General features: G+C 36.9%; 2 protein-coding genes across 5 annotated transcripts in view; one reads left to right on the top strand and one right to left on the bottom strand.

Moving 5' to 3' along the window:
* Positions 1–310: 310 nt before the first annotated feature.
* AKNAD1 (AKNA domain containing 1) lies at positions 311–14,615 on the bottom strand. 2 transcript variants are annotated; one of them, XM_013961280.2, is made up of 18 exons: positions 13,499–14,615; positions 12,819–12,878; positions 12,362–12,491; positions 12,075–12,226; positions 11,900–11,959; positions 11,261–11,394; positions 10,774–10,909; positions 9,938–10,107; positions 9,333–9,435; positions 8,610–8,713; positions 7,943–8,043; positions 7,700–7,838; positions 7,189–7,274; positions 6,835–6,957; positions 6,635–6,745; positions 5,565–5,646; positions 4,567–4,714; positions 311–3,560 (listed from the first exon to the last, which is right to left on the bottom strand). In XM_013961280.2, the coding sequence occupies exons 1-18, from the start codon at positions 14,609–14,611 to the stop codon at positions 3,441–3,443; spliced, it is 3,072 nt and encodes a 1,023-aa protein (XP_013816734.2). In that variant the 5' UTR covers positions 14,612–14,615; the 3' UTR covers positions 311–3,440. The 2 variants fall into 2 exon arrangements, with proteins under 2 accessions (XP_013816734.2, XP_067156906.1); XM_067300805.1 differs by having other exon boundaries at positions 4,588–4,714.
* Positions 14,616–15,806: 1,191 nt separating this feature from the next.
* Positions 15,807–20,043, top strand: part of GPSM2 (G protein signaling modulator 2) — a 31,243-nt gene continuing 27,006 nt past the window's right edge. For 2 of the 3 annotated variants that reach the window (XM_067300807.1, XM_067300806.1), the window contains exon 1: positions 15,807–15,912. The gene's annotated coding sequence lies outside the window, so the exon portion shown is untranslated. The remainder of the gene's footprint in view (positions 15,913–20,043) is intronic. The other variant, XM_067300808.1, reaches the window with a different exon arrangement.

Below are 20,043 nucleotides of genomic sequence, written 5' to 3'. Positions count from 1 at the left end.
CTACTGTTTGTTACATATTAAAAAAAAAAACACGTTGGAGTGGATCAAATGAATTCTAAATTGGATTTGTTTCTGCAATACTGCTAACTTTCTAAGAGAAATCTAAACATTATTCAAGTGTAAACGTACAACTGTTTAACATTTAAACAAATGATGTATTGATGTTAGTTTGTATGTAAAATCTGAGAGAAATGTCATAATATCATGGATATTAGATTACTTATGTTTTCTTTTACTTACATGTTTCCAACTGATAGTGCATTCATTTTCTGAGTTGCAAAAAAGTGTTTGCTTGCCCTTACTTTTGTCCTCAGGTTAACTAGTACCTTGAGGAAAAACTCTTTTTTAGGTAAGTTCATTCAAAGTTCTTTAGGAGGTGGAAAAAAGTAAAATTGATTTTCCCCACCCCCTCGCCCCCTTATATCAGAGAAGAACAAAAGAGGAAAACATTATCTAATGATGCTAAAATCTTGCAGGACATGGGGCATGATGAGGATAAATGCACTTTTAAATTCATCTACATGAGTTAGGCATCTAACATACATTGACTTTATTTTCAGTAGGACTACAGGAACAAACCTGTTTAACTTGTTCATTAAATGTGCACCAAGACTTTCTAAATTTTATTTGAAATATCTATAAATGTTATTTTTCCTGAATTCCAGTTTCTAAGCATAAATATCTCAAAAATCCAGAGTAAAAAGTACATATTGAACAAATGTGATCTTCAGCATTTTCTCACTAAAGAGGTACATCTTGGAATTGGTAGTAAACAATGATATTTAAATTGTCTATAGTTATCCTTTGCTGGCAAGATGAACCCAAGTTCAGTATAAAAGCTATATGTAATGGTAAACTGATTTGGTTTTCCTATTCCCAAAACTTAAAAGCAATAAATGCAGGACAAAATAATTTACAAATTGGAATAACTGGTTTCAGTTCATATATAAAACCCATTGTATCGATGTTAATTTGTTGCAGAGAGTTGGAGAAATACCAGCTGGAGAAATGTTGGACTACTTTTGCATATTCAGTATTTAGACTTTCTCCAAATGTCTGCTTTGGGTTTAAGTGTTATCACCAGGTCAAAACTTGATAGCTGATAACTACAAGGCTAAGAGTTTTTAATACTGAAATCCATCACCCTCTTTTTCTAGAAGGCAAATCCAAACATACTAATAAAGGTGGTTTGAGAGATGCTTTTTGAGATGTGAAATCTGATGGTTAGCAAAATGTAATCCAAACTAGGTTCTGGTTTGTTACAATTCTTTACACAGAATGTAAAGAATACTTAAAAAAAAACCTCCCCCCCTCCCCCCGCCCAAGGTATCTTCTCTGCTACTTTTTTGTAGATAAAGAATTGTTTTACTGATGGCAGATTTGTACTAAGATAAACTTCTCCCCCCCAACACCTAACATTTTAGAGTGTCTGCACAGAGGTATCTCATAACTTTGAAAGTTGTTGTTCTCTTATTGCATATCTTCTAATAAAATAGATACCTAATCCATACATGTAAACCCAGATTCACATAAGCAATGATGTTGGTGTGATACCTTAGGCAATAAAGACAAATATTTCCAAGTGCAATTTATTTCTTACTTAGGTTGAATCTGGAACAGGTTCAGAAATGACCAAAAGCACAATCAAAGGTAAGGAACAATTTCCATGTGAAGTATGACTGACTAAAAAGAGACCCTTGATGAAGGGGAGAAAATGGTGACTGAGGGATATGTGATGGAGGTCTCTAAAATCATGTTAGCATGGAGACTGAAGAGGCAGTAGACATTCCCTTCCTCTTCAGTGTGTAAAGTAGCAAATGAAACTTGCAGTTGTCAGGTTCAAAACAAAAGGACCTTCAGCATCTAAGACATCCTACAGCAAAGTATGACACATCTTAAATTATATGGGGTGTGTGTGTTGTGTGCATGTATGGAAACAGTTTGACAAACTCATGAGAGAAGAATTCTTACAGGCCATTAAATATAAAGATATTGCTGTTGATTCAGGATGACTCTGAGCTGCAATTTGCTGAAGGCTCAGAGAGGATTCTGAGGAAATGTTACTAAGCGCTTGTCTCTAAATATTCTTCCCTTGGCATCTGCTGTCCAGGCACGGGACAAGAGGTTTGGTGATCCAGATTAAACAAAAGGTCCAGCTGTTTGTGGTGCAGAAATCTTTCTGGATATTCTTCTTTTAACTGGATCTAAGAATACTACAGCTGTCACTTCAACAATTAGGTTCACTGTGCAAAGTAATAACAGGGACATTCTAAACGCTAATTTAGCATAGGGGAGTCAGCCTTCGGTTATCCTGCACCTTTGTCTTAAATAAGCTAAATAAAAACATGGATAATAAGCAGAGGCAAATTGGGTTATAAGGATATGCAGTAAGAGCCTAAGGGAGAAAAGAAAGGTTAACGATACTGTTGGATGTAGAGTGTGGAGGAGCCCTGAAAATGCATTGACTCAAGTTTATAAATCTGGTACACAGCAGCAAGTTTAGCTATAATGGCATGTATGAAGCCAGTCTAGGTTATCTCTGTATCCACTGCTCAATTTATCCACTTGGGATGCCTGAAAACAACTGTTCTTTTTTTAAAAATGCATCATCACTTCTATCTTAAAACGGCAGTTTCAGTCAGTTTCTAAATACTTTGGAATTGCTTCAATGAGTAGCATCCTCGATACAAGGCTGTTTGCTATCTGCTTACTTTTAATCACTGCAGTTAACTGGATTTCAGAATACAAATAATTACTTTTCTTGGCCTACTGCATCTTTACAGTATTTTAAAATTTTGCAACCCACTTACCATTAACTAAACTCTCAAAGTATCAGAGAAAGTAAGGATACTGCAGTGAAGAAATGGGCAGTTTAACTCCTGGGAATACATGGACAACAGCTGGTATTACTCAGAGACATGCAAGGAAATATCTTAAATGTGAACCATTCTCAATGTGTGCCACTTAATAATTACATATGTTAACTATGACTTGCTATACTAGCATGATGCTCAGAGATGTTTGAGAAGAGATTGTTTCCTTTGCTGGTGCACTTAAGCAGCTGCTGTTAAGATGTGAGAGAAAAATATATGCAATAATGACTGCTTCCTCATTCTCCTGTTTCAACAAAAAAAGGTTAAAGGTTTAAAAGCTAACCTTGCTTGTTCAAGCCAATTTTTGTAAAGCTACCTTAGAGAAAGAAGGCAGCTGTGGAGCAGTAACAGGGGTTAGCCAATGTACTAATTCTACTTTCAGTAGAATCAGTAATTTGTTTTCCAGTTCTGAGACTGTATGTAAACATGTGGAATACCATCATATACTCTAGTAGTGATAGTCACAGAACTAGCTGACTTTCTAATCTTTGTATTTATTATTCTATATTTGTAGAGACATACTTGTATATCAACAAGCAAAAGAATACAGTATTTCAAACTGGGTAATTAAAGCTGTTTGCTTCTAACTTTAGCTAGATCTTCTGAAACTGCTTGTACCATTCGTTCTGTAGTTTTCTTCAAACTGTTTGCTGTCTGTATGGCATGATCCAGAGTAGAACTTAAAATCTGTTGGGAATAATAAAATATAGCCATGCTAATATTGAAGACAAATGTTTCCATAGGTATAGAACAGAATGAAAGGGAAATGTAATTAAGGTTTTTTTGTAGCATATTCAACAGATCTATTTCAAATACCTATTGAAAAGTAAAAATTCTGAGTCATGTGGTAGACTACTCCAGGATTCAAGTTGGAAGTGTCTGCTATTTATTTCTCTTAAAGTGTAATCCATTGCACTGGGGGATATTTACGTCTTTCTAAAGTAGCAGCCCCAACATAGTGCATGTTTGTAGTATGAGAAGGTTGTCCCATTTCCTGCACCTTGGTGTTGGCAGCAGTTAATGCGGCTAGGGTTGACACTTTTTGTTGCAGTCTACAAAACATAATTCCAGAGGTAAGATCCATTCCTCCTTTTCTGGCCCCTTTCCCCATTTATACAGGGACTAAATGGCATAAAAAGTCTCCAAAGTACTTGTATGAAGGAATATACTGGAGTGAAATCCTTAGATGTGGCAGTATTTTAGAACATCCAGGTGGCCCAGAACGTGCATATACTGCCTGCAGTGTTTAAATGAAACTGCAGGCCAAGAAGAAGCTCTTGTGATGGGGGAGTAAGGGTGTATAGGTGGCTTAAAGCCATTTTGGTGCTCTCCAGCTACTAGTTATGTAAGTTCTCCATGTCTGAGAAGCACAATGCAAAATCTCTTACAGAGACTACTGTATAATAATACTTAAATGGTCTCCAGTATTCATGCTAGTTACAGTACTATACCTTATACTGAAGTTTATTTGGATTGTAATACAGTAAATAATATGTGGTTTTGAAGTAGCATGAAAAACTTCATCTAAAATGCAAGGTTTTTTTTCTTATGCCCTCTTGTCCCATCCTGGTCTCTTCAGATGCACAAGACAAGCTTAGACTATAATAATTGATTTCCTAAGGATGTTCAAAAGTGCCATGACAGGATGTACTCTTCCAGAGTTGTCTTTTAATTTTTCACTCTAAAGCCTTACGTTTGCATTGGGATCGCTCACATTTCTACTTCTGATGTTGACTGCCGATTTGCTTCCAGGAGTCGTCTTTCTGGGTAGGTATTGAGGTGAAAGGGTAACTGTATCATACGTGCTTGAATAGCAGGTTTTGGCAGTCTCCACCTTTTGCCTAAAGGGGGTATATGAGTGTAGAGAGAATAAAATATATACAATTTTAGTAACCAAAAGAATTTTTAAACTATGAATTAGATATTTATACCTTGTTAGCATGTTTGTTTGCAAGTTAATTTTATAGCGAATAGAATTTTTCATTTAATTATAAAACACAGTCCAACATAACTTGTGTTGCATATGCACTGCAGTGAGACAAAAAACACTGCAGAGTGCAGGGTCAGGATATCTCTCATAATGGCAGAGAGCCGTCATTTCCTTGATGCTGTAACTGTCTCTCACAAAGTGGTCTGTCATTGATTCTCAAGTGCAGTTATCATACTTCCAGGCAATTACTAGTATGGTGTAATATGCTCTCAAAACTATGGTCACAAAAAATTGTTTGAGTTTTAGTCTAGTCTGTGTAATAGTTAAGAATCCATTTTACTTCTCAGTCTCCCAGTATAATTTAATATTAAGGACTGTTATTTGTAAAGAAATAACTGGTAGAAAACAGAATTGCATCTTAACTAATACAGACTCACTCCTGGATCTGTGAATGTGACATCCTCTTAAAATGAGGGGTTTCTTCTGTTTTTTAGTCAAAAAGTATGTCACTAAAGAGGTTACAGATGTTGATTCTTCATTGAATTAGAAAGACTGAAGAATTACTCTAAGAATTATTTACACTTGCTCTTATGGTAAATATTTTAATTTCATTAGTGAATAAAATTCTAATATACAGCATGTTCTGCAAAGGAGAAAGCATTGCCACTGCTTATGATACTGGTGATTTTTTTTTCATGCTGAATCTTTAATAATGACATCTACTGTTCTACTGCTTATATATAGCAATTGCTATAGCTTACCTTTCAGAAAGTCTATTTACAAGTTGATGTGGTTGATTACTTCTGTAAGCCTTTTGAGTGTAGATTCTCTTCTGTGAATAAGCTGAAAATGTTGAAACCATGTTTAGTACAAAAGCAGAAAAATGTAATTTCCTATATATTTAAAACATTTTTCTGTTTAGTATAAATCATGTGTTAGGTTACCATGAACAACTACAATAATGACATCTTCATCTTCTATACAGCGTTTTTAAAAATTTTCAATTTAATATTACTGCTGAATAAACTTGAATATGGTTACTAAAATTTTCATAAATGAGGCCAAATTATCCCTATTGGGTTTCCTGTTGAATTTGGTTCTTCAGTAAATAAATGTACACAGATTTGTATTCCACTCCATACAGTGGAAGACTGCAAGGGGGAGAAGTGTAGTGTGATCACAGACTATTATAATCCTAATAATTAAATTAATACTACTTGGATTCATAGTGTTTTATAGTCTTAATATAGAGAAGTAACTGTAACTAAATTATATTTTCTGCCTGCTATTGAAGAATGCATTATTTCTTCCTACTGTACAGATGGGGAGAGAGGAATCTAGGAGGTAGCTGACTTTAAAAGTTTAGACATTCAACATCTTTAAAGATTAGGCTTTCCTTGACCTTCCTGAAGGTCATACATAATTTCAGTGTAGAGCTGAAACTTCTGTTTATACTACATTAGATGTCAGCTAACATCAAACAAGTTGGCAGAGTAATGTCTGGTTTTAATATTTTTTCCATGTGGCACTGGAAAACTGGAGGTATTCCTGTCACAAGTAAACATGGAAGGGACGACTGACAAAGAACCAGAAAAGGGTAAAGCTATTGTGCACTGGAATTAAACTCAGCTATGTATGTGAAAGTTGGATTTGCTGATCTTACTCTACAAGAGTTATACCCATCCACTGTTTAGATACAGTGCTACTGATTGCTCATGCTAAATTAAATTTGGCCTGTCACTATAAATACTGGTATGGGCAGGCAGCATGGCTTTATGCCCCGTAATCTAGCTTATGTTTTGTCATTATTTCAGAAAGACCTCATACTTACAAGTTAAACTGGAATTTTTATTTCTACATAGGGCACAAGACTGAGCAAACTCTTTGTAATTCCTGAGTTTAAATTGATTTTTGCTTCCTCTAGTGCATCTGTGTCTAATTCCTGAAAACAAAGATATCAAGGTTAAAAACCAGGACACTATAAACAGCAATATTTTTATGTAGGCTTAAATATTTTTGCAATCAGTATACCTTTTCTCTCTCCATGTAATCTTGTATTGAATGTCTTGTAATTTTCAGTCTCATGGTTCAGAAATTCCTCACTTCGTGAATCATTATAAGAATCACAGGCTGAGATGTCTTCTGAATCACTGCCTAAAATCCCCAAAATGTATTAAAAAGGTCTGAAATAAATACTAGAAGTTATGGCTTGTTACCTAGGTACTTATTTGTCTTTCAGCATCATAATTTCTGAGCCCTTCACTACCATTAACATTACTGCAATTCAAAGCAGTATTTTTTTATTTTGTTTTTTCTCCATTTTATGCATAGATTCAGTAGTAGGTGTAAGCACAGTTCTGGTCTTTGCATGCCATCGCTACTTACTCAGGTTGGTATCTGATAAATCAGTTGGTTTTCCTTGAATGAAGATTGAACATCTTCCAGTTTTCATTTCCTGTATGTTTTCATTACTTTGAGCATGAAAACAGAATGAGATTTTAATTATATGTTAATACTTGTATGATGAGCCTTATGAACATGTTAATGTTTGACCACTGCTTAGTTAAAAAGCAAATTTACTCTTAGGAAAAACTCTGTTCATATCAGTTATCTGAAAAGGTGGTAAGTAGAAGCTTAAATTAAAAGTTAACCAATCACAAAGGACATAAAGGACACTGATTTAGCTGTTAAACATGCTTTAAGTAAAAGCATAATCCCATCTCTGTATAGCAAAGTGTTATGAAATGCTGTGTATTTACAAACAAGTGTCCACACATTGCATCAAAATATTATCAAGGGTCAGGATGATATGGTTTCTGAGTGAGTAACTTTGGGCTATTTTTAAGGTTTTAAAATGTATTGCTTGTAGGGAATTAGAGGAATATTTGAGACATACCTTCTGACAGAATACAGTTCCTTGTCTGCCATATTTGTAAAATGTATTTTCAACTTAGGGCGTACAGTATCATCAGATTTATCTGGAGATTTTTCCAGCCGTTCATGAAAACAGTGATCAGAAGACTGAGCTAGTTTTTCTTAAATGAGAGACAGAGAAAACTGGAAGCTAGGTGAGTTTTACTGGATAAATACAAACATTATTCAATAAGATAGTCTGAGAGCATATTTCTCTTGTGCTTACCTTCTTCCTTCAGTATATTTAGATGAATATCGTGTTCTACACTGCACATATTATAAGATCTAGCTTTGGATGGAGATGCAATTTGCCAAAAATTCAAACTCCTAAATAAATCATACAGAATTATTTTATCACAGTGACATTTCTGTAAATAAAACTTTACAGACTGAACTTTATATTTGAAATCTACATGGATTTATCAATATGCTCTCCCTCCATGGCCACCAGATTAGTTCATGATAATGATTATTTCAAATATTTTTAGTTGACGAAAACTTTGCAGTCATCCCTACTCAGGTTGCTGAAATGCATCCCTGAATAGAGACCAAACATAAAGCCTGTTCTCTTCATGCACTATTAAAATAAGTTTGTGCCATTTAAGCACCATAAACCATTGGTCTTGGTGAGAAGGGCTACTTTGTAACATGAATATAATCCTATTTTTAATAAAATCAGTGGGAGTTTTGCCATTTCTCAGGAGGTCTGGTATATCGCATATACTGGTGATACAACAAAGAGCTGCTTGTTACTATTATCATCCTGTCATTTTATATGTATTAAAGACATTATTCAGTGTTTCAAGCAGAATCCAGCACATAGATATATGGGTGCATCAGTTTAGCTGCAGAAAACCACTTTTGCAACTAGGCAAAATATGTAATACGCTTACCTTTCCATACTTTCTTCATTGGCTTTGGATTTTTGACTTAATTTACCCTGACTGTGGGATCCAAGACCTTCAGCACCATGTATTTCCTCAGATGAAAGAAATCTCTGTTGCACCCAGAAGGCAAAACAAATTGATACATGATTGTTTACATTATTTTGTAGGTATCAAACAAGATAGTGTGAACAATGGTGTCATTTGCATGTCATTTTTAATATTGCTTTTAGTTGCCATCAACTCTACAAATTGATTTTCCTAGTTACAATTCTAACTGTAGAGCAGACTGGAAAAACTTGAACGCTTTTTAATCTGTGTAGTTGGAATATAAAACAGGGCTTAGTGTAGCTTTGAGAAGGATTAACACGTGTTCGTTCATTTCTCTCATGCCTTAAAATTAAAACAAAAGGGTTTTTTTAGGCAAGCAATTGCTTGTAGGTCTTTCCTCCAAAAAAGTAATACAGACAAGCTAGCCAACACAGTTAAGTCTTTCCTAAGAGAAGCCAACTTTATCGCAAATTTCAAAAATGTTCAGAAAGTCTTTCCTTAAATCTCTCTTGGTAGCCAATTCAGCAATGTTGTTCTATGCTGTACTAGCTGAAAAGTTGGGCTGTCCTCTTGTGCAAAAACTGAAGGGAGAAATGTTGTGGAAGTGATGGTAAATGATCTCAGTAAAGCTGAATGTGTTCATCTAAGATGATAAACTGAGTATGAAAACAGATATCATACCATTACATTTGGAGAATGCTTATTTGCTAGCAGACCTCCTTTTACCAGAGGTTCCATTTCTCTTTTGGAAGTTGATTCATCTCTCTTCTGTAATTTCAATTGGCTAAGGAGAAACCATTCATTTATTTTATTTTTCTGATCTCATTAAGATGATTATCACTTATCAAATATTCCCCAAAAGGGCAGGTATAGTCTCTAGGACCCTTTCACAAAGCTATGATGGGAATTATCTAAGGATCTGCATCCTTCCCATTTTTTATAAAATTCAGAATATCATACAAATAGGAAATAATTTAGCTAGTCATTCACATCCTGAATTTGTGTGGTTGCAATAAACTTTATACAGAGGTATGATTTAACTCCTAGCGAAACTGATGGGTTTTTGGCTTCAGGGAATATCTGCTTGGGTCTTATGGACCTCAAAGTAGGAATGCTGGACTGGAAGGAATTCTTGGGTATGTAGTTAAGAAATTATATAAGAGGTTTACTCTGGAAATACTCCACCTGCTCTCGCACATTTCAGACATCCCAACTTTCTATACTCGGCAAATAATTATAGATCAATTGTTATAACTTCAGTAGCTTTCTCTAAGTTTTATACTTACACACGTGGGTAAGGATTGCACTTGTCACCTTCTAAAGAAAGTTTATGATTTGTCTGTGGGATCACATCAGTTGAATGACTTGTATTTTCCACCTTGTTCTTCTCGTGAAGAAATGCAGTTTCAACAGCTGTTCTTTCTGGAGGATCAGTAATGCTTGAATTTCCTGAGCTCTGTACGAAGTAACCATAGTATAAGACACATGTAGTATGTGATCTTTGCATTGCAAGTACATGACTTTTACCAGCTAGCATTTCTGAATGTCTCTAACTTGGGATTCAGAGAAGTTGGCTTTTAAAATACTGACAATGAAAGCATTTGGTGATATTTAATCATCTGTAGATTTGTAGAAAGCCACAACGTTTTTTTGTGCATTTATGATCTAGGACAAAATATTACTATAGTTACCAGTAAACTCTGTTTTCTATAGCACAGTAATATACTACTACTTGTCTCAATTCTGCAGTCTGAGAATCTTGGACAAACCAAGTAACATTTTCTTCAAACTGAATGATAGCGATTCACTTGCAAAAACAGAAAGACAGGTTTGTAAAAGTTAAAATAGCTGCTCATTTTCTTATTCTGAAAGCAAATATTTTTGAAGCTGGGATTAAAAATAGTCAATATAGCTGCGTTTATACTTAAGTGTCAGTTAGAATTAATGGAATATTATGAAGGTTATATTTCATTAAAAAAAGTATTTGAAGTAACATGCTATCTAGAAGTATCATGCTTTTACAAATACTAGGTGACTGCAACCACACTGAGGTTAATGAGATTTGCATCCCTAAAACATAGAGACTAATGCTGTCTTTCAATGGCAAAACTCACTAAGTTACCTCACAAAGAGAATAGGATGAATGGGCAGATTCATAAGGAGTAAGCAAAGGAGACAGGCTGCATTTGCTGGCATCAGTCCGTTCATGGATGTCTTCAAGCAGTATGCCAAGTCTAAATATTTCCCCTTCCACCTTTCTAAACACAATTGCAATACACAGTTAGTGAAACCTTTGTAAACCAATGTTTTATTTCTTACTGGAGTAACAATATTGGGTATTGCAATAAACAGTCCATAAGAAAAATATTCATAGATTTCACTGAGTCCATTTAAGTACTTGAATTAATTGGTTAGATATTGCAACTATAAGTTGGATACATAAAGCCTGAGATGAATTTTGGCCAAATCACTTCTGGCTTACCACATATAAATTAAGATAATGTTTTCATTTCTGAAAAATTTTCTAAGAACAAATGGCTTAACAGTTGTAAGATACTCAGAAAATATCGAGAATGTGTGGATGTACTACTTAGTACTTATTTTCTAACCTTTCAGGATCAAACTTTCCAACATTGATAGACTTGTCCTTGTAGTTCTGCAGTTGTAAATTACGGTGCTCCTCTCTAGCAGTTAAATAATTCTGTTCCAGGGCATCAAGGCATCTTTTCAACTGATTTAACACCTTCATCAATAAGAAATAATTCGATAGTAAATGACATTATGATGTAGCAAGCTATGCTGATAGCTACTTATGCTATGTAAGCTGGATTCTATTTGCAGTGATGTTGTTAAGAATTTTGCTGTTGATCTGAATTGGAACAGGACTGCATTGTGTATGTCCCCTAAGGAATCTGTGCTGCTGTATCATGTACAAGTAAAATACTAAACCATGACTTCTGGACTGACATCCTACATGTCAAAATTCATAATTTTTACAGCCATTTAAGGCCTTTCATGAACAGTTTTGAGTTGTAATCCTTAAAGCAAATTTAAGAATTCAGCCACCTACTGAACACCTTCATTTCTGCTTTTACGCTCATAATTTCAATCTGAGATCGAGAGAAAAGGTTTTTGTTTTTGTTTTAACATCTCTTTGAGGAAAACATTGAATATCTGGCCATAGATTTGCAAGTCTACAACCATTTAAAGTGCATTTCAGATGACTAAAAATGTATAAATTGATTTACCAGATATTTGTCTTGTAAAAGGAATGTCTCTTGGGTCATATGTTTAGAGAAGTCTTCTACCTTCAAGAGAAAATTTCAGATTTTTATTTGGGATTTTTAAAGTGAATATGCCAAATGAATATAAAATTTGAGCATCAGTGCTAAGTGTATATATAGAAACACAGCTGGTTATTACTCTCATTTTCAGTTGATCTGTTTGTTCCTTTAGTATTTGAGTCATTTTTTTTCCTTGTGTTAGTTCTGGCAGTAAATTGGAAGGATTTAGGCAGTGTGCTTCTACTGTACCAGCTGATGGTAACGTTGATACTGTTGCCCCACTTTGTAATCCTACATAACACAAGAGAAGATCAATCAGTTGGAATTTCTGCCCAAACTATCTGTTTTACATAAAATATAATAAAAGTCCTGTCAAATTACATCAAATAAAATAATCATTTGCACAGTCACTATAACATCATTTACCTGCTTCGGACAAACCAAGCATAGGTTGTATAGGGACAGGAGGGTGTAATGCAAAGTCTTCAGAGGATGTCTCAGTGCCTCCTGAGTAAATGGCAAAACTTGGATTTGGAAAATCTGACTGAGGAAGTATCTGTTAAAATATGAAAACTTTGTTTATAGAAACCCTGTATGGAACACTTATGGACATTAACTAGAAAAAATTACAAATACCTCAAAATGCACAGGACAAGTTATCAAAAAAATGAAATATGGTTATTGCAACTACCCCACACAGTTTGATAAATTTAGTGTCTCATTGTATAGATACTTAAAACTTCAATTTTATGTTGTGGAAATTAGAAGATTTGCATAAATGGGAGGAACAATATGAAGATGACAAAATAGTTTGGGTGAATATTTATAGTCTTAGAGATAAAAGAGAATGAATTAAGGAAGACTATTGTTTTGAGAGATTTACCTTAGGATTAAATCTCAAATGATCAATATGATTCTGGGCATCTGCGTACTGTGTCAGCATCTTGTATACAGCCGGGAAATAACAGAGAGAACTATTAAACATTGTTACATCTCAAATATTTTTACTAAGGTACAAATCTAGGAAAAGACTTAGGCATCTGAACAGCTCTGTGAATGAACTCCATGGCAGGGCATGAAATTGAAAAATGATGATCTAATTGCTACCATAATAAAAGAAATCTTAAAACAGTAAAGCAAAAGTTTTTAACACATGTAAGGGCACAGTATAAAAAAATAAGGAAAGGAAAAACTTTTTTAAAGGAAAAAAGTTTCAATTTAAAGTACTTTTGGTGGATTTGGATATTTCATTGACACTCATTTCTAGTATTATAAGCAAAAATGAAATGGTTTATAGGGAATTTCATAATAATTTGATGGGATGCTTTGTAATCACAAATAATACTGCAGAAAATTGTTAAATATTTGTTAATGGAAGTTTTGTATAAATCCAGTCCTACAAAATTTTACTCATGAAAGCAATTCCTAACTGAATTGATATACTCACTGATATCTATGGTTTTTCTGCATGAACTAGTCATGTTAGATTTTGCTGGACACTATTTTTGTATGGTAACATCACTCTTTACAGATACTAAGAATTTCTTAAAACACCTCATTTACCTCTAGCTGTTGCAATGATTCTGGAACACTCATTTCTTCTTTATTCTCTACTTCAACAGAATCGAAATAATTCTTGTTTTCTACAATGTCATTCACAATTACTGATTTACATGGCAAAATAGGAAAGGTTTTTGTTCTTTCAGTGATAGGAACTGATTTATTGTTGTCATTTCTTTTTGGTATTTTAACTTCTGGAGCAACTTTAGAGGAATCGGGAAGGCAATAATGAACTTGACCTTGGCCAAATTTGAGCTCGTGAGATGAACCTGTTCTCTTAAATGGATCTCTTTGTTCTTTTTGAGTGTTTTGAAAGATGTGCATATCTTCATTCTTACTAATTAGTGGTGAACCTTCTTGTATGCACCCACATTCAGAAGTAGTGGAAATAGATCTCTTTGAAACAAATGTATTTTCGTTTAGCAGAGTTTGATCTTTCTTGCCAATTTTTATTTCCTCGTGCTTTTCTAAGTGATACTCTTCCAAGTTAGTTGTCCGTTTTTCATGAGATAAAGGGCATTTGGCAAGTTCTGAAGTCTCGAGTTTATTCATCGTTTCATCAATACTTTCAGTGAAGGATATCTCTGGTATAGTCTCATATTCAATTAACTGGCATGTGGTTATTAACTCTCCCTTAGAAAAATGACGCAAAAGGACATTGGACATTTTTGAGTCAGTGAGGTGTTCCTTCCTGTCTGGGCTGCTAAAACCACCAACAGGTAATTCTTTCTTAAAAGAAGCTTCACTGCCAGGCATTTCAACTGAAATTCCAGTTGTTTCTGTGGCACATGTATGGTAATTGAAAACTTCTTCAGGTTGTGGCTGAGTTTCATAATTTGCTGCTGCTTTTATATTTTTGTTATCTTCAGAACAGGATATGTTTAAAAAAATATCAGAAATATGTTTTATGTAAGTACAGTCACTCAAATTATCTGAATAATTACTGTGTTGACAGGTTATTCCTAAGTCTCCATCATAAGGTAAGTCTTCATTTTCCTCATCAGTTGTGTCTGTGATACAGTCTAATTCATCTAAAAATGAACTATTCATTTGGGTTTTCATCCAGTCTGATGGTTTGCCCTTTTTCATAGTCTCCATATCCTGATTATATGGCATATGAATATCATTGCTTCTCAGTTGTGAGAGCGCTTTTTTTATTGCATAGATCAAAATCTGTAAGGTATGAGTAATAATTATTTTATATTTAAATACATTTGAGATTAGGATCTACTCATTTATGTCTTAGACCTACTGCAGGTTTTTTGCTACTCAAATTTACAGTCTTTACTAGAACCGCTCTCCTGATATGGCTGTTTTCTTTTCACATTTACACTAGCAGAAGTCAGGATTAGCCAGGGAGGAAACTGCGACACAAACACCACAAGCATCGGCAAAAGCAGAGTCAGGCTCTTACTGCCAGGTAATTTGTCCTTGCACATTAATCCCCCTGTAGAGTTAGGTAACGGAGCCAAGAGCAGCAGAGAACTTGGAATACAACTTCCGTAGGGGGGAAAAAAAAAATTGAAACTGGTGTGTAATAAAATACAGCCTCTCACATTTCAACTCATGGGTATAAGATGTTTGTTTAGCCTCTGCACCGCAGGAAAAAAAACGGAAAAAGAACAACTTTTTTTTTTTAATTGAATTTCTATCTCCCCTCCCCTTCATCAGATAAAATGCTGTGCATTATTTTAGTATAATATTAATCCCTACTCTTTGTTTCCCTCTAGGTGCACTGAGATATATTAAGGAGAAAGAGGCACGCTTGTGCGGCGGTGTGCGCCTGGGCCTTGGTCCGGGTTGCCTTGGTCCGGGTTACCTTGCTGCTGTCCCGGCTGCTCCCTCGCGCTTCCCTAAGCCGCCGTGAACGCCGGCAGCGGCCGGGCCCGTCCGCGGAACCTGCTCCTGCCTGCTGCGGGTTGGCGATTCACTTAAAAACCCGGCAAGCAGCAGGCTGTCAGGGCGCCGCGGGGGGCGGCTGCCGGCGGTGTCCCCTTACGCGCCGGGTAACCCGAGCGCGGCTGCGGCCTCCCTCCCCCCCCCAGTAACGCGACACCGCGGGGCGGGAGCGCCACAACGGGCGGGGCCCCCGCCCCGCCCCGCCCCAACCGCCGCGGCCGCCCTTTCTCCCATTGGCTCGCGCGAATGATGCGGGTTTCCGGCGGGCGGGGCGGCGGCGCGTGCGCCGGCCGCTGCGGCTCGCGGGGGAGAGCCGTTGGCCGCCCCGCCCGGGGGGGGCGCCAGGGGATTGGTGGGTTCGAAGTGCGGCTGCGCGTGGGCGGGCGCCGCCGCCGTTGGAAGGGCCGGGCCGCGCCGCGCCCCGCCCCGGCTGTGGCGGTCGCTCTGGAAACTGCTCCGGTACCGGGGGGCGGGCAGGCGAGCGGACCCCCGGCCCGCGGCGGCAGCCCGGCCCCGAGGTGAGGCACGGCCCCGGCGGCGGAGGGGGGCGCCGCGGGGAGGCAGGCGGCGGTTGGGGCGGGGCTGCGTCATGTCGCGGGCGCAGCGGGGGCCGCTGGGTCGCGCGAGGGGGCCGCGGCGGCGGCCCGGCCCGCACCTGCTGACAAGGGCGGCCCCGCGGCGGGGCGAGCGCCTCTGGTCCCCCGTACTGCAGCGGCCTTCGCCGCAGAGCAGCTGCTGAGCGGCCTGATTTGTTGGCGCATAAACTCCCTGCATAACCGGACTCGAGGAGTTGCCATTTGGAACCTGAAGTCCAGTGTCTTTAAGTGATCCTTTTTTCGGGTGTCTTGTACAGTCGCTAAACACCAAACGTTAATGCAGTCTTTTAAAATCCAGAGTGATGAAACGAGAACTCGAGTGTGGTGACATCACTTTTTTGCGAACAAAACCAGCATGCAGCTATCAGACCAGTCTTTGTTAGTTGTAAATAATTGAGAAATTATTCTTGTTTCTCCAAAGCGACTTGGTAGCAAAAAGATATCTCATCAGATATTTTTAATTGTTATGCTGTGTTGTGTTTAACAAGATAAGTAAGGAAACAAATAGATAAAAATTTAGGGGGAGATATGAAATGGGGTATTAATATAACAGAAAACAAGGGCCTACAAACATACTGTGAAGAACAAAGTGTATGGGGAACAAGTTCTAAACTCTTAAGAATTTTAGTTAGAAATTACATTGTGGCATATCAAAACCCAAATTATACCAAATGTGTCTTGCCTTGTCTTGCTTAGCCTAGGGAACTATTGCCTTTGCCAGCCTGTGCTGGTTCCTTCCCCCTCCTCTTTTGCTTGTTAATAGTTTTTAAAGGGCGGGGAGCATATAGTTAATCAGAAATTCTTATTTATTCTTTTATTGATCTGATAGCAAAGACACACATTACTCCCCGGCTTGAACTGCTTCCCTCCCCCTTTAAAGCCTTTCTAAGCCTAATGTGCCGTTCCTGTTAGGTTCTCGCCAGCAGGCTGCATAGTGTGTGCATCCTGGGTTGCCATGGAGAGCTGTGCAATCATCTCAGAATTTAGGAGGACCTGCCGAGTCTTGCATCACAAAAAGACCAGTTAAGAGATTGCAGGCTCTGCTTAAATTGTGCATGAAAACTTTGTACATTTTGTTTGTGAGAAATCATAATTTTATTAGAGCCGAAAATGCCGGCAAAAATGGCATCTTCACAATGCAATCCTTGTAAATTCTTTGCTTATAGATTTTACTTGTGTGTTTAAACTTCTGTGTGCATGTGCCAGTGCTCTGTCTTACCAGTTCCGTCAATGGTTACCCAAAGTGGAAGGACTTTATACTCCCAGTTACTTCCGTATAAAGCTTGCACAGAAAATATTTGACACTTAAGTCAGCTTCATACAACTAGAAGAGACCTATGCAAGTCAAGTCTATTGCTTTCACAGTTTATTTGCCCTTGTAACTCTTTCAAGCATCTTAAAACTATTTCAGCTTGTATGCTTCTGCTGCTCCTTCTGGAGAATTACTTCAGGATTTGCTGGTTAGAAGGTCAAATTAATTTTTGAAAAGGTATTCGTAGCCATCTTTGTTCCTGTGCTGTCATTGCCTACTGGCCTAAATGGTCCGCTTTCTTTTTTTTTCTTTTTTTTTAATTGAGGCATTTAGAGACAACAGTTCTTTCCCCTCTTGGACCTTCTTTTGGTAGTTAGCAGGCCAGTCCAGCCTCTCCTCCTATGAATGCTGAGTTAAAGCATTGTAAAAAATTGGAAAACCTATTTCTTTTGGCTTATTGTAGAGGAGAATGATAAAATTCTAAAAATGAGTCTCACTTCTTATACCTTGTCAGGGTAGTAATTTCTTGTTATTTTGCTAGAACTGTTTCAAGTGTCAGTTTTGGGCTTTTTCTCATCAACTGATGACAACAGATCCATTTTTCTAAATGGGTGTTCTTCAGATCCCAATGTGCACTGTGGTTTGGAGACTGTCTCCACTCACCAGTAGTTAGGAAAAGATATATTAAGAAACAGCTATTTTTCTAAAAATTAATGCTATTTGTCAGTAGGTTTAACAATTTAACTTGTGGAGGAGTTTTTCATGTTTTACACAGTTTATTGGGATTCCTCTGTTTTGTTAAAACAGAAGTGTTTTTAGTTTCTCCTATTTTTTTTTAAGTTACATAGACTATTTTACTTTTCTCAATAGTCGTTCATGCCCAGATCTGATAACTATAGTCTTGTTTTTAGTTGTCTTAAACAAAAATAACTTTATTAAGGTGTTAACATTAAAGGAGTAAGTATTGATTGTATGACTTCCTGAAAGATTAACATCTTATGGCTATCGCTCTTCACATGAATGAAAGAATAGAGAGATATCAGGTGAAGAAAAAAAAAAAACAACCTAACTTTTCTTTAGGCATTTAATAGCAAGTCAGCTATAAAAATGACTGCATGAAAAAAAAAAGAGTACTGCTTTTTGGTAGACCCCCAAAATTAGGAATGTAATATGCAGAAAAACAGGAATGTAAAAAATGGTAAGAGATGGTCTGAAACATATGTAATACCTGTAAATAATCCCAGCAGATAATTAATGTCAGGTTGCCTCCTAGGACTCAAATCTGGCAGTGTTTGGAGTATATGGTTCTTGTTCATACAATTAAACTTGTGTGTTTTATAAACCTTCTACTGATATGGAGGAAAAACTTGCATGAGGCTGAGTTACAGGGAAAATGTTCATGGTCTACCACAAAGGCTCTCAAAATCTTTGCAATTTCTGCTTGCTTACACTTTCTCTACCATGGTCCTAGTAGTGTGCTGTTAGAAATTTTGTTCTTTGCATGCAAAACTTTGGAGCCTGTACCATACCTAGCAATCACTGGCTTCTCTGAAGACAGGTACAGTATTGTGACCAAGAGTATTTGTGTGATAATTTATAAATATAATGGATAGATCTCTGTACAGCAGAGGTAAAAGGGAGCCCAGTTCAGTATCTGTCACTTCCAAGAGACTGAAAAAACGAATTTGAATAGCTTTTGAATAGATCTGTGCCTGCAGCCCCAATGTTAGGATAAATATGCAAAGCAAATTACAACTCAGCGCCTTAACAAATACTTTTTTTTTTAATTTTCTTAAGTGAAGTGACATAAATAAACTGTACTTGTGACTATAGGAAGCAAACAACAAGAAGAACAAAACATATTCTTCTCACTATGGTGTGTGTTTGTCCTATACATAGGATGTAAGTGCATGTTGTTTGGTTGTAGACAGATAATTGAGAAAAGTTGCTTCTGTACTTCTGTGATGGGATTTTTCCCCTCATCTGTAACATGCTGTTAATACTTGAGAATTGAGGGGGACATGTAACAAACCGAGCAATGCTGCTGGCAGTTAACTGTTGTGGATCATTTTAATTGTGTAATATAGGTCCTGTCAGAGCTGTATCTGTTCCTTGTAGGATAAAAATGTTTGCTGGTATGGTAATGAGTTCTGTACACTGAGTGCTTGCTGAATCTCTGAATGAGCATCACTGTGTGAAATGGGAACTTTGATGTATCAGCTGTATTGCATCATGTAGATGTGCTGTTGTGTTTTATTGCCCTTGATTTTAAAGATATATATATTTTTTGATTTGTGGAATCTTAAAATTAATTTCATCTTATTTCTGCCAAGTGCTTGCACAATCTCAGTCCATTTGCTTTCTTTTAAGTACCAGGCTCTCTTTTTAAAAGATGGGTTGTTGTATTCCCAGAAGGAGCTGAGCTAAATGGAGCATTTTATTGGAAAGCGTTGTGATTGACATACTGTATCAGCTAAGTAGAAATAGTCAGTGTTTCGTGCTGAACTTTTCCCATCTGGTGTTCTTTCTCATCGTTTAATGTGCTCCTTTTCCCAAACTGAAGGTACTTCAGTAAATGCCCTGTTGGCTGGGAGAGGCTTGAAATCTAGTGCACATTCATTTGCATGATGAGATTGTTCCTAACAAGCAGAAAGAGTGATGTTCAAATTTGAGATCAGATATCGGTAACAAAACTCATACCAATTTTGTGGTAATACGATTTAACCTTGTGCTAAGAATAAAAGAATCACAAGTCATTTGGCTTGAAATTACTTTGTTATGAGCTGCCATTAAAGTCCATT

The sequence above is a fragment of the Apteryx mantelli genome, chromosome 8 (genome assembly GCF_036417845.1).
Source record: "Apteryx mantelli isolate bAptMan1 chromosome 8, bAptMan1.hap1, whole genome shotgun sequence".
NCBI lineage: Eukaryota > Metazoa > Chordata > Aves > Apterygiformes > Apterygidae > Apteryx > Apteryx mantelli.
This window is presented reverse-complemented; position numbering and strand designations above follow the sequence as displayed.

Coding starts and splice junctions, on each gene's coding strand:
- AKNAD1 (XM_013961280.2), bottom strand. CDS start 14,611: ATGCCATATAATCAGGATATGGAGACTATGAAAAAGGGCAAACCATCA. Junction 8,714..9,332: donor AGCATTCTCCAAATGTAATG/GTATGATATCTG, acceptor TGGGTGCAACAG/AGATTTCTTTCATCTGAGGA. Junction 3,561..4,566: donor TGAGCGATCCCAATGCAAAC/GTAAGGCTTTAG, acceptor TATTCCCAACAG/ATTTTAAGTTCTACTCTGGA.